This window comes from Grus americana, chromosome 3 (assembly GCF_028858705.1).
Source record: "Grus americana isolate bGruAme1 chromosome 3, bGruAme1.mat, whole genome shotgun sequence".
Classification (NCBI taxonomy): Eukaryota; Metazoa; Chordata; class Aves; order Gruiformes; family Gruidae; genus Grus; species Grus americana.
Window position 1 is genome coordinate 32,980,120 of NC_072854.1, and position 14,108 is coordinate 32,994,227.

Sequence of the window (14,108 nt, forward strand, 5' to 3'; positions counted from 1 at the left end):
TTGTGTCCTTGTAAACAGGTCCTTCCTTCTGGGCTCAAATGCAGTCATTTCAAAGATTTAGAGCTGAAGCAAAGTCTGCTTAAATCCTTGCCCCTAGAATCCCTAGAAAACTTTGATACCTCTGCACTCAGATAATGTGCCTATCCTTCTTTGCAGTCTTGCCGTCTCTAGCTCAGCTTTAGGTTCCTACTTCTTGTGACTGTTACCTAGCAATCATCTTGCAATCTTTTGACGCTTTTCTTCAACTGCCAAACTTAGGAAAAAGAGCTTGCCCTCTTTTTTCAGACCCTATTCTGAACTTATCAGCTTTAAGAACATAATGTATTGGAAAATGAAAGCATACACTAGTATTTCAAATGTGATTGTTATTATATAGATTTAATACATGAATATAAGAATTTAAAGAGAAAGATTTAATCTTTAGTATTTTGCCATAGTCTCAGCAGTAAGTATAAAAAGAAAGGCAACTTCGTTTTAGGAAATTATGCTTCTACAGTTGCATACCTTGTTCTGAGCAAGGTATAAAAGAGCCTCTGAGAATGTCTGATGCATTAGAAAGGAGCTAAACTGGTTCAGCTAGGTGTGAGACATGAAAACTTTTAAGCCTTCTTGGAATACATTGACTAAATGAGATGTGAGCTAACATTTTAAATTCAGTTAAAATGGTAGTACTGGAGGGTCAATAAGTAATAACAAAGGAATAGTCTTAATCCACTTTCCATAGGTATTATTAGCATATTAGCCTAGACCCAGATGAAATCATATTAATGGAATAAGATTACGGTGCAGCTGTCTGTTAGTTCTGCCATGAAGTTTGTAATTCAAATGACTAAAGATATAATGCATTTTACATAATCTTGTACAAGTACCTTGCCCTAACTGTGAAAATCTGATGAAATCCATAAACCCAGGTTTTTAAAGTGGAGGTGTAGATCAAGGAGGACCTCTTAAAAATGTTTTCCTTCAGGAGTGTGTTTTGACTGAAAGACCTTCATGTGTACAGAACTCTAATGACAAAAAAAAGGCAATACAGTTTTGTTGGTTTGCTTGGTATAAATGTCTTAAATTAGATTACCTGCATCAGCGTGAGTAGTTCAGTGTCTGTGATTCATTGGAATAATTGCAATAGACTCTTGAATAATAAACTTATGTTTTCCCCTTGGGTTAGCTGTTTGTTTGAGGTAATTCTAGTTTTATAAATAAGTGGCAGCTTTTTTTTTTTTGGTTGACATGCATTTTTTTCCTCTTGTTTAGAAATGCATCAGAGTTTTCTTGCAGAGTTGCTGTAGTCTGTACAACTTCATAATGATACCACTGTATTATAGCTTGTGATTCAATATAGTATACTTGTTTTCTAGCTTTTTTGCTAGTTAGGCAAAATAGAAGCCCATCACTTGCTAAAAGTATCCTAAGTTTTAAGGAGTTAGTCTGATTTCTAAGTTTCTTCATATTTAGTTGCAAGTCTGAAAAAAAAAAAAGTTGGTATCTTATAGGAGGGTAAACAGAACAACACCTTTCATCTTTAACATGATTTAAATTCAATATTATGAAAAGATGAGTTTTTACTTATTTACATGTCAGATACAAAAGTTGTAAAAGCGTTCTTTAAAAATTCTAGCATACCTATGTGAGTAACGCTTTAAATAGATACGAACTAAATAACTTCTATAGTAGAAGTATGTGAGCTGTCAGGAAAAATCATATCTACAAAGCTATTGCAAGCTTACAGTAAATTACTAACATTATTTTCTCATATGGGAATTCTAAAATGTTTATGCTGTCTTGCAAGTTTTATTGCAAGCAGGTAATGAAGAGGGAAGGAATCCAATTACCTTATGCACAAGGCATGCATTTCATACCTAATAAGAGCAAAGGAAGACTTTTGTTCAGTAACCATAGAAGCATCCATGAGCTCTAGTGAGTAAACTGGAAATTGCTTTTAGGTAAGTTAAAAGTGCCTTTCACTAAATTATTTGATGGCTCTCTAGCTTTCATAAACTTTGTAGTTAACGTAGGGTGTAGAAATAAGAAATGCATGGGTAGCCAGATGTTTATGAAACAGACTGAATTCTAGATTCATATGAATTTTTCATTGAAGTAGAAAATTGAGGAGAATGTGCAGAGAAGTATTTTTTGTGTGTAATGTTGAAGTATGAAAATAGGAGCAGGTAACGGGACTGGACAGCTAATGGATCAGATTTTTGACAGCGACTGATATCTTCAGAGTAGGAGATATATTTACACTAGTAACTTAGGACTGCTCTGACTGGGGAGTTTCTCTACTTCAGAGCTATTATTCATGTGGCTTACATCTTGCACCACGTATGCTATCCCTTCTAATACTCTCAGGTAATCTAAATGAGAATAAGGTCAAAGTTAATCCTAAATGCTGGTGTTGAAACCAGCAAAATTATTTACATGAATATTTTGTAGTAGTGAATTCAGCAAAAGTTCCACTTGTTTTTAAAGTACTGGGGAGGGGGGGTTACATTTCTGTTGGGTGTCATATGTCTTTTAGAACTGTTAAACACTTGAAGTTTGTACATATGAATATGATTAGCATAAGATTACGAAAGCAGAAAATGGAAACTTAAATTACCTAATGTTATTCTTTTTTCCCTTAAGTCACTCATTTACAATGAAAAATAAGCACAGTATTTTCCACTGTGTGCTGGCACTTTTGAACCAGCCGTTACCAAAAAGCTTGTTTCACCATTCTAGTGCAAAATGTCCTCAGCTGCTTCTGTTAGAGGAGAGTAATGTGGTGAAAGGGGATGTGCAGAAGAGTAGCCTGAAAATACAGAGTTCAGACTGACCATAGGCTCTGAAATGTATGGTCATATTAAAATATGCTCTGAAAGGATTGCAGCATCCTTAATAATTTCATAAACTTGGGTTGATTTCCTATTTTGTTTATGGTAATAATTAAAAAAAGAGAATGGGGATAACTGAAGAGCAATGTAGTTGCTGCTAGATCTGAATACTCTTGATTTTTTCTCCTTCAAAGTCTAACACATACCAGAAGGCCTCACATATGTTGTCTGTCCTGTCAACCATACAAGCTGGCATAAAGCTTTCCACTTTCCTCTTGTCTTCTACCTGTCGTCTTCTACACCTGGTAGCCAAGCATGCATATGGGCACGATGCTGAGTGTCAGGAAAGGACAAGCTGTTGTTTTGCAGAACGGGAGCATGGGTAACACTGGTAGTAGACCTCATAGCATCCTGTTACATATATGAATTGAATAGGTGTGTGACTGTCAGTCATGGTTGTACTGACCCTCCTTTTTTCTTGCCCATGAGATAACCATATCCCATGTAGACAACATTGCATGTGCTGTACTGTAATCTTTGTAAAAAGGAAGGAGGAGGATTGACTTGGCAATGCTTTCATTATTTTTCTTTTCTCTCAGGCAGAATGAATTATTCATGTAATGGTTATCGCCAAAAATAACTGGCTGAACAAAATCTAAGAAAATGCCTGAGCGGCTGGACTTCCTACAGTATGTGACTTAGGCTTCAGGTGTTACTTTATGTTCTTCACAATCCCATCTCCTGCAGACTTGCTGTCTAAATCTGTGGGAGATAACACAACTGCCCATTCCAGGGAGTGGGAGTTTACCTTTGGATGAGTCTACTGCAAAACTATAATGCTCAGATTCAGGGCTTTGAGGCGTATGAACACTAAGCTTCAATGGGAAAACAGAATTTGGGAATCACTATGATTTTTAGGGCGAGTTCCGTAAATAGCTTGATTCACTTGACTAATGTGCTCCTTGTATCTGCTTGGTGAAGACTATAGAAAGGGAAGTTGGTTATGAAGAAAATGGACCAACAATGGTGAAGTATGGCTCTCTGTAAGTGTGTGTATATGTGTGTCCTATAGTCCTTGAATTGATTAAACAAGAGGTGCTTGGAGGTTGGCTTGTTTTAACTAGCAAAACAGAGGCTGATAGAAATATGATTGCATAAAACTAGCAAAACTAAAATGATAGGGTTAGCAAAAGCATTTTGTCAGTATTGCATCTGTTGATGGGAGGTGTTCAGAAGGCACAACATCATATGGTATGGAATACCCCTTTGGTCAATTCAGGTCAGCTGTCCTGGCTGTGTCCCCTCCCAACTTCTTACTCACCCCCAGCCTACTCACTGCGGGGGCAGAGCAGGAAAAAAAGAAAAAGCTTTGATGCTGTGCAGGCACTGCTCAGCAACAGCCAAATCACTGGTGTTTTACCAACATTGTTTTAGCCACAAATCAAAAATACAGCACCATGCTGGCTGCTCTGAAGAAAGGTGACTCCATCCCAGCCAGACCCGTACAGGCAATTAGTTTGCAAAATATATGGTATAAAGTAGATTTCACTTCTTTTGTCCTTGTCAAAGAAATGTCCTTATTTACTAGAAAATTTGCGTTAGAGTAACGTATAAGAGAGAAAAACAAATCGGTAAAATCAGCCCTAGAACTTGATATGTAAATAGAGTAATTAACTGTTGTTACTTGCTGATTTATTTGGTTTCAACTAACTCAAGAAAAGCGTTTCACATAAATTAGATTGAACTAGAATGGTGTTATTAGTGGTATATTGAGAGCAATTCATTGTGAGAGTTCAATAAAAGGTAGTATTGGTTTGTATAAAACTGGGCTTTGTTTTTTTTTTTTTTAAACTGAGACCTAGTAGGGACAATTTTTTTTTTCCCTGACCTAATGTTCTTACCACATTTTTTAAATTAAACCTCAGGTAACTTTTATTGTTGCACAGAATGAGTAAAAAAAGAATAATGGGGGAGAAACAGCAATACAACATTAAATGTAGGTTGTTGAATTACAAGTTACTCTTCCATGATGAAATAGAAAACTTCCTCATTTTAGGTAAATGGGGAAGTTTTTGAGAATTATGTTCTTTTGATCTTGTAAGGTTGTAGTCAGAATTTGAGCAAAATTCAAAACTTTGGTACAAATTTTTGGTATTTTTCCACCAGTACTCAATTAACTGGAAAATACTTCAAAATCTTAGAGATGAAATGGTAGGAAAATGAACAAGATTGATTAAATCATAGCCAGTATCTCTATGAATTACAAGCAGACTGGCTGGTGCAGCTTCCACGAATGAAGGCATCAGCTCAGCATGAATCTAAGAAAATTACGTTACATAAAATTACTAAAGCAGGCTTATGCATTTGCTTGCTTTAAAATTGTAATAAATTACAAATGGCCTGATCTTCTCCACAGTTGTCTGCTTTTGAATTTTTTTTGTGATGGTTTCTTACCACAAAACATTAAAGTTGACCAAGTTGCAATGTGGAGATATATGTAGATTACCAGCATATATAGTTCCACCCACAAATTTCAAGCTAATTTGATTTCCACACATTTTCACTAGAAGTCAGTGAAGATCCAAATACTTGTTTCTGTATTACCATTTTATTTAAATAGGAAAGAGATAGTTCTTATCTGTAGACATAACTTCTCAACTGTTCATTTTGCTAGATACAAAGTTATGGGAAGTTCCTAACTATTTTTTAAATATCTGGTCTGTAAATACTGAAAGACAATTTATCTTGTTATCTAAGGTCTACTTATGGATAAGGTTTTAGTGCATAGTACATATTGTCATAGTATGTTTTTATTGTATTGTAGATGTACAGCAGGCAGGATTTAGATGTAGATTGATTTGGGTATAAAATTGGGAGTTAGTCATCACTGAATGCTAAACGGAGAATTGCATGAGAACAGAAACTTAGAGGGAATTGTTTCCATGATAGCAACTTTGTCAGTTTTTAGTGCACAGCCATATATGTTTGTCTTGTATACTTTTAATAAAATGCAGTCAATACAACTCTTAGGAAAATGTTGTCCATGTAATTACTTAATATTCTGACAATTAGTCTACCTTCTAAATATTAAGTAAAAATTCAGCTATTTTATGAAGGAATAGCATTTGTCTTAGTCTCCTATGTATCACATGGTCTTTTCAGAAGAATAAAACCAGAAATTCTGATCAGACAATAGAAGAAAAAGCTACTCTTGCCTTAACACGTGTTAAGTACTCACCTTCCCATGCTATCAGCATGGCATGCCTCTCACGGAAACCTCTTAGCAACTGTTACCTCTCCTGCAGTAGTACTTGATTATTTTTCCCAGATTCCTTTTATTAAGTGTGGAGTATGAATAATGCATAATATTCCTGCAGAAGATACTTGCACTTAATTGCTGAAGCCATCTGAAGAGCTGCTACTGAAGTGATCTCTGAGAGAGCTACAGGAAGAGGCTGTAGTAGATACAGATGAGACAAAATCCCTTAAGAAGGAATGATTACCCATAAAGAAAAGGGCTAGTTGCTACAAAAGCAATCCTGAAACAGCATTTCTGTGCATTAGACATCACGCCAGCCAAGATGGATGAGCCCCTGAGAAACCACAGTATTCCAGAGAAGATTGCTTTAGCCCGTTCAACTAAGAAAATTAAGAGATTGTTTAAGGTGCCGGAAAGTATGGAAGGCCTTCAGCCTTGGCAAAAATATCTGCCAAGAGTGAATAAAACAGCTGACCGTTCCTGTGTGCTCTATCGCTTGAGAGAATCACAGAATCGCAAAATGAGGTTGAAAGGGAATTCTGCAGGTCATCTTGTCCAACTCCTTGTCAAGCAAGGGTCACTCAGAGCAAGTTGCCCAGGCCCATATCCAGCCAACCTTTGAGTATGTCCAAGGGGGGAGACTCGACAACGTCTCTGGGTAACCTGTGCCAGTGCTCGGTTACCCTGACAGTGAAAAGGTGTTTCCTGATATTTAGACAGCACCTCTTGTGTTTCAGTTTGTGCCCGTTACCTCTGGTCCTGTCACTGGGCAGCACTGAAAAGAGGCTGGCTCCAGCTTCTGCACACCCTGCCTTCATATGTCTGTATACACTGATGCAACCCTCCTGAGCCTTCTCTTCTCTAGACAGAGCAGTACCAGACATCTCAGCCGATATGAGAGATGCTCCAGTCCCTTAATCATCTTATGTGGCCTGTTGCTAGACTTGCTCCAGTATGTCCATATCTCTCTTCAACTGCAGAGCCGAGAACTGGACACAGCACTCCAGGTGTGGCTTCACCAGTGCTGAGTAGAGGGAAAGGATCACCTCCCTCGACCTGCTGGCAATAAATAACCTTCCTGATGCAACCCAGGGGATACTATTAGCCTTCTTGGCCACAAGGGCAAATTAGTGGTTCGTGGTCAACTTGGTGTCCACCAGGACTCTCAGATCTTTTTTTCTGTAAAGCTGCTTTCCAGCTGGTGGTTCCCCAGCATGTACTGGTGCCTGGGGTTGCTCCTCCTCTGTAGCAGGACTTTGTACTTCCCATTGCTGAACCGCATGAGGTTCCTCTCAGCCCATTTCTTCAACCTGTTGAGGTCTCTCTGGATGGTAGCAGAACCTTCTGGCCACCCCTCCCAGTTCTGTGTCACCTGCAAACTTGCTGAGGGTACACTGTGCCCCATTGTCCAGCTCATTAATGATATTGAACAGAACTGGACCCAGAATTGACCCCTGGTGTACACCACTGGTGACTGGCCTCCAACTAGACTGATTGCCACCCTCTGGATCCGGCCATTCAGCCAGTTTTCAATCCACCTCACAGTTCATCTAGTCCATACTTCATCAGCTTCTCTGTGAGGATCTTACAGGAGATGGTGTCAAAAGCCTTACTGAATTCAAGGTAGAGAATATGCACACTCTCTTCTTGTCAACCAAGCCAGTCATCGTAGAAAGTTATTGGGTTGGTCAAGCATGACTTCCTCTTGGTGAAGCTATGCTGATTCCTCCCAATCACCTTCTTGTCCTTCATATGCCTGGGAATGGTTTCCAGAATTAGTTGTTCCATCAGCTTCCTAGGTACTGAGGTAAGGTTTACTGGCCTGTACTTCCCTGGATCTTCCTTCTTGTCCTTGAAGATAGGAGTGACAGAAGAATGTACTTAGGTAAAAGGTTAGGACGACAGCATTGGAAAAAAACCCCAAACAATAAAGGATTACTATAGCCCAGTTATATGATTGCAAAAATTTATGATGCCTGTACTGGATCTGAATAATGAGTGTGTCCCTGCTCCTCTACTGAAGAGATGTGCTTTATAGGTGAAAATATTTACAAGAGGTTGCAAGGTTGATGCTTTATTTGCCTCCTTAAGTTGGCAGAAGTACCCAATACTTGCTGAACAAGGGATAACTTAAATGGGTTATTGTGGCTCTTTTCGAAACAGAGGCTCATTTTTTCTTAAGGCAGAAAATTGCAAGCCATGCTAGATAATACGCTGATCATGTGGAGGACAGAAAAGAATTGATTCCCTAGAAACTTGTTCTGACCTCAGTTTCTTTCAGTGATATTTGCAAATAAGCTGTTTTCAGTAATCCCAGAGTAATTTAAGGCAGAAGACATTGCTTGGGTTCAATAGATACTCCAACGTGAGAACACCTTGAAGAATACTGTAGTGGCCATTAGTGACAACTGTGAAAAATGGAAATGTAAGACTTGTATAGAAGTTTTGATGCTCTGCTGTTTGTGAGAACCATGTTTCAGAAGAATGCACTAGTACCATAAAGATGTTTTTGAATGAGAAGCTGTTAATATATGACCCGAAGTAAATATATCTAGGAATTGCTATAACAATGTACTTCACTTAATAAAACCACATATGTTGCGAAGCTAACCTTGAATGTTGTAAATAAATAGTAGCCCCAGTAACCTTGAAAGCTCCGCTTGAAAATAAATGCACAAAATTATGTACCTGTTCCCTTCTACTTGGCATTTTAATAGCAGATTTTTAGTGCTATTTTTAGTTTATTTAATGCTGCTTAGTCTTCTATTTTTATGCAGCCTTTTTCCAAAGGACTCGACAAAGAATAGGTTATCTAGTATTGATGTCAATACTTAAAAATAATTGCTGTGGGAGTCAAGCAGACTAGTAATAGAAACTGAGATGAATCTTAGGATTTCCCAGCATTTGTCATGCTATATTGCACCTCTACAAAATGTGGTAATTTTTAGATAAAGCACAATACTAAATTAAACATTCAGTTTAAGAAATGTCACTGCCTTGTTACGCAGGTTTTTGCCTATTGCACGCTCCTGTGCTTACTGTGTGCAACATTTAGCTTTAACATCTCAGAAGACCACTGTCTATATAAAGCTTAGTCATGCGTGAGGTCTGTTGGAGCAAAACTACTGAAAAGAAATTAAACATCACATTTCTCTTTATGATTTGAAATACAAATTTTAAGTGACTCCAATGTGACTTCCCTTTTTTGTTCTTTTCTGAAAGTTTCAACACCTTGTTTATGCCAGAATTATCTAGGTTGGAAGGGAGCTCTGGAGATCTCTGCTCGAGCCCCAGAAATATGCCATGGTATCTGCTATAGAAGCAAAGTACTTCAGTAAGGCACTGCATTTCGTTGTACCTTCTTGAGGTGGACCACAGAGCAGTCCATGGGGCCAAAGAGGGAACAAGGCTGTCTTGAAGCCCATTACTATACTATTTTTTTTAATGTAGGTATTCTTAAATTAAGAAGAATTGCATGCATGCAGGTTTCTTGTTCTAACTCAGGCCATTAGTGCCAACCTTATTTAATTTATGCCTAAGTGTAGGTGATTTCAGATATCTCTGAATCACAACCTTAGGCACCGAACAAGTGTCTTCTGAATTTGCACAAAAGCCCTCATTAGTGGCATGCGGCACTTTATTTCTGGCATCTTAACCAGAAGTAAAGGCACACTGAATTTAAAATTAGTTCAAACCTCAGACAGGAAGACAGGAAATTCCAGCAACTGGCGTTTGTTATGATCAGGTAAAATTAAGGGTAAGAAGGGGATTTTGTTCCAGATCACTACTGATTATTGCTTTGTGAGACCACTGTTGTACAGATGAAGTATTGGTAAATTGTTAGCTTTATTTTTTCAGACTGAAGGTTAGTATTTTGGTGGAAATTGTGTAGCTGTAAAGGGGAAACTGAATACTGCTTTAAGGAGAAAATCTCTATCAAAGAAATGAATGCAGTATTAGTATCTAGAAATATTTGCTGTTCTAAGAAGCTTGAAAATAATTTTTCAGCCTTTCTTAAGGTAACTGTGAAGTAACCTTAAAACCTAATAGTTTACATACTGGCAAGGGAGCAAAATGGGAAGGAAACTGCTGATCAAGACATATAGTAATGATATTGGAAAAGGGTACCTTAAGGGATCTTATTTTTATAGAAATTGATATTTCTGTATCTTGTATCTTCATTGCCTTTCTTATTTAGAGAGTGATGAAATAGAAATATGCATTTAATGATTATAGACAATGTTTGACAAAGCAAAGGAGCCAAGTAGATTATTCTTACTATATTTTTAAATTTTTAGTGTAGGTAATGAAATTAATTTGCTACAGTAATAAGTACTAAATAAAAGAGTGCGCTATTTGAACTCCATCTGTTTAGCCCTTACTAATGTTTGCAAAACTGTTTTGGTTTCTGTAAAACATTTGCACTCTAAACCAGCCCTGTCAAGCTTTAATTTATTTCAAGCTTGTGCTTTTAGGTAGGTATTGTAAACTTAATCTGGAGTGGTGAAAATTTGCGCATTTAATAGAATTCTAACAATTTTGCTTTTCAGTTGAAAGAAATTGTTGTTCTATATTCAGAATTGTTAAGCTGCTTAAGCAAAAAAAAAAGTTTTATGAAATCAAGCAACATGTCAGAAACGCTTCTTTTTACAGCTTCTGTGACCCATGGTGTTCCTTCCAGAGTTGGAGAGGAACCAAACATGCGCATTTTAATGATAAATTCTGTTCTGAAATACTCATTGTTAATTCTAATTGATGTTCATAATAACTTAAGTTTTATGGCATATTTATTGAGGTACGCTCAGTTGTAGAAAACGTTATTTTGAATGGTCACTTTTAAAAAAAATTTGATACGCAAAAATTTACTTGCAAAAAACATACTTTTTTCTCATACCAAATAGAAGTTTGGGGTTTTTTTTTCTGCAATATTGAGTTGCATTTGGAATCAGTGTGCTATTCTTCAGATGATATACTCAAAGATGAAAGTTGTAATCCAATATAGAATCAGGGAATCCATGGAATATTTTTCCAGCAGGCAGTTTCCCACACAATTTTGTTCTTGAATGAGGTGTGTAAAGTCGACGTAAGGATTTTTGGCTAGAGCAAGTATTTCTGAGAGATTAGCAAGGATCATTTTGAGAGTGAAGGTACCTGTTCCCTGTAGCTGCAGAAATGGAGTTCAGTTCATTGTAGCTCTTTCCTGGAGGTTTTCAGTGGGGGCTTGCTCCATGTGTTGAACTGTAAAATTCTCCTAATACTAAATACTAAGATGCAATGACTTCAGGAGACCCAGTGACTCTGTCGAAGCCATGTTATGGGGATGATAAAGGTGGGAGTGAAGCAGGTTCTGTTGGTGTCGGCCCAGCCTGACAGTACTCTACCGCCGTGATTTGGTAATCTGTTCTAGTTAAAGGCTGTACTCATGCATTGACCAAGCCACTTCATGGTTTTTTGATAAATATGGAGTAAATGCATATTAAATGCATGCAAGAGAATGCATTTGTCATGTCACTGTTATAAACCGGTTGGTATTCATTTTAAAAATTGATGTTTTGATTGATTTGGGTGACCAGCCTGATAATGGTATGAGAAGAACTATAAACAGATTTATTAAGTCATTTTCTTAATCAAATTTCATGTCAATACCATCTTACATTTTGAAGACTCTAGGCAAGAAAACACCAGGAGTTCCCTTTTTCAAAGGAGAAAAATACTGTTATTTGTCTTCAGGTTTACAAAGGCAAAGACCATGAACACAGATTATGTCCATCTACTTTTTAAATTTCAGCTTTTAAAAACTTGATTTTTTTTCTCTTTAATGCTGCAGAACTGTAAAGTTTGGATGCTAAAATTAGTCAATAAATCAAATTATAGACAGCTTTTTGCCTACTGCATGATATGCAGTGGTTCAGTTTAAGATTTCAGCTTATTTTAACCTATCCTGGAGCTTACATTTATTTAAAAATTGATTACCAGTGAAGGTATGAGGATAATTTTTTACAGTCATGTGCCGTGATCCTTAAGACCATAACTGCAACTTTCTTCATTACAAATCAAATTCATTATGATAACCAAATATAGAAAAGGGCTTTTATTTCTGATACTGGAGCAGCATCTTTAATTGGGATTTTTAAAGCACTGTATCTTTTTCAGAAAGGTTACTTGTGTTTTGTTTTTTTTTCCTTTCAAGCCGCAGAAGAAAGAGGATCAGCAATCAGAAGCTAAAGCAAGTCCAAAAAAATCATCAGAACCCACTATTGACCTTTTAGGACTTGGTAAGAAATATATAATTACCTGTTTTTTCAATCAAACACAGATACGTCATTTTATATTTTAATAAATATACTTTATTTTTTTCTTTGTTTACTGATAGCTGAATTTGAAAGCCATAAGATTCAGTCTATATGAATTTGAAACTATAAAGGAAAATGCCACAGGGAGCTGTGTATATCAATACTTGTGTTTTGCTAAGGAGAGTAATGAGCTCCTGTGGGAAGGGGAAGTTATCAAAGTGATCTTCAAAGGGCTTGTGGATGGTGGTATTTCAATGTTTATGGTACAAGTGTACTTCTTAATGAAAACACTGAGGTCATCTGAACTGTGTATCTGTAAAATACCTTATATCATAAAATCCCTGCATTAGTAAAAATAACAGTAAACTGTTTGACTGCAGCTAACTAGTATCTTCTAAGACTTAATATATTGGGTGTTTCAATGTTGTGTACTGACTGTGATCATCATTCATTTTTATCTAATAGACCTTTTGTTTTCTGACTGGTGGGTAACTGTGTATTTGTCTTGTAAATAAACTACTTTGGATCCGAATCATTTCATTTGTACTGTCTGGCTATACTGTTGCGTTTTTATGCCTTTTCTCTGCTTGTTGAAGGCCATATTCATAACATTGGTCTTTCATTTATCTAGTGTTACTCTTAAGTGTGTTTTTTGATTGGATAGAATCTTAAAATGGAACTGGAAGAATGAAATATTACAATAACTATTTTTAATCCCTTTTATTGTTCACTGTTAGGAAAATTTTCAGAGAGTTGTGAGTGGATATTAGAATATTCAATTTATATCAATACAATGATCATTCTTAAATTTCTACATAGTTTTACAGGATATTGAAGGAGGCTGATAAGTATTTTGGATGTAATTCTAAAAACTTGAATTTGTAGAAAAATGTTCTGAGTTTTTCAGTTTTTGGGTTTAAGGTATGAATAAAGTTACAGCAAAACAATTAATGTCTTCCTTGTTTTAGAATTCACACTATCATTCAAAATGTATGTTATTTTCTGTCTGGATGTAGAATAGCTGTGGAATACTATTTCTGTACCAGTTATGTATGTGTTGTGATCCATGTCTCATTCCGAGTAATCTGCTACCATAGGCAAGCAAATCTTAATTAACGCAGTAGAAGTTAGATTATGGATGTAGAATGAAACTATTAAAAACAAAAGTAATTCAGACTTAATGGAAAGCCGATCCTCCTTTATTTTCCTTTACCAGACCAACAACCTAATTAAGAACTAAAATGTAATCAATATGCGCTTCTGAGGTTGTCAGGCTTCTTTATCCTTTTAGTCATGATTTGAAAAGAATCTTAGTAACGCTGTTCTGTGATATGATAATGAACTCAGATTTCATAGGCTAACTTGAGATGTAATATGCAATAGAATATTATAATTGGTGTTCAACAGCTGTGTTTCTTCGTTGTAAGGAAGCATAGTGAGATATACAAAGGGCAAAGTTTATAATTTGTATGTTAACAAAACTTAATTTTAGAGGAGGGAGTGTTTAAAGATCTTTTAAATAACAAATGGAAAGGCAGTATAATAAGCTAGTATCTTGAAATCCACTGAGCTGCAAATGAGATTATGTATTAATGAGAGCAGACCTGCATATTTCATTTGGAGACTTGTCTTTAATTAAATGCCTGCAGTAGACTACTTCAGATAGTACTAAAAGAAAGATTGTTTCAACCCAATATATCACAGAACCATAGAATAGCCCATGTTGGAAGGGAGCTTGAAAGC

At 36.4% G+C, this 14,108-nt stretch overlaps 1 protein-coding gene across 2 annotated transcripts in view; it reads left to right on the plus strand.

The window, feature by feature from the left end:
- Nucleotides 1-14,108, plus strand: part of SMAP1 (small ArfGAP 1) — a 104,581-nt gene that overhangs the window by 65,669 nt on the left and 24,804 nt on the right. For both annotated transcript variants that reach the window (XM_054819439.1, XM_054819438.1), the window contains one exon: nt 12,263-12,347. In XM_054819439.1, the coding sequence (XP_054675414.1) occupies nt 12,263-12,347 (85 nt within the window). The remainder of the gene's footprint in view (nt 1-12,262; nt 12,348-14,108) is intronic.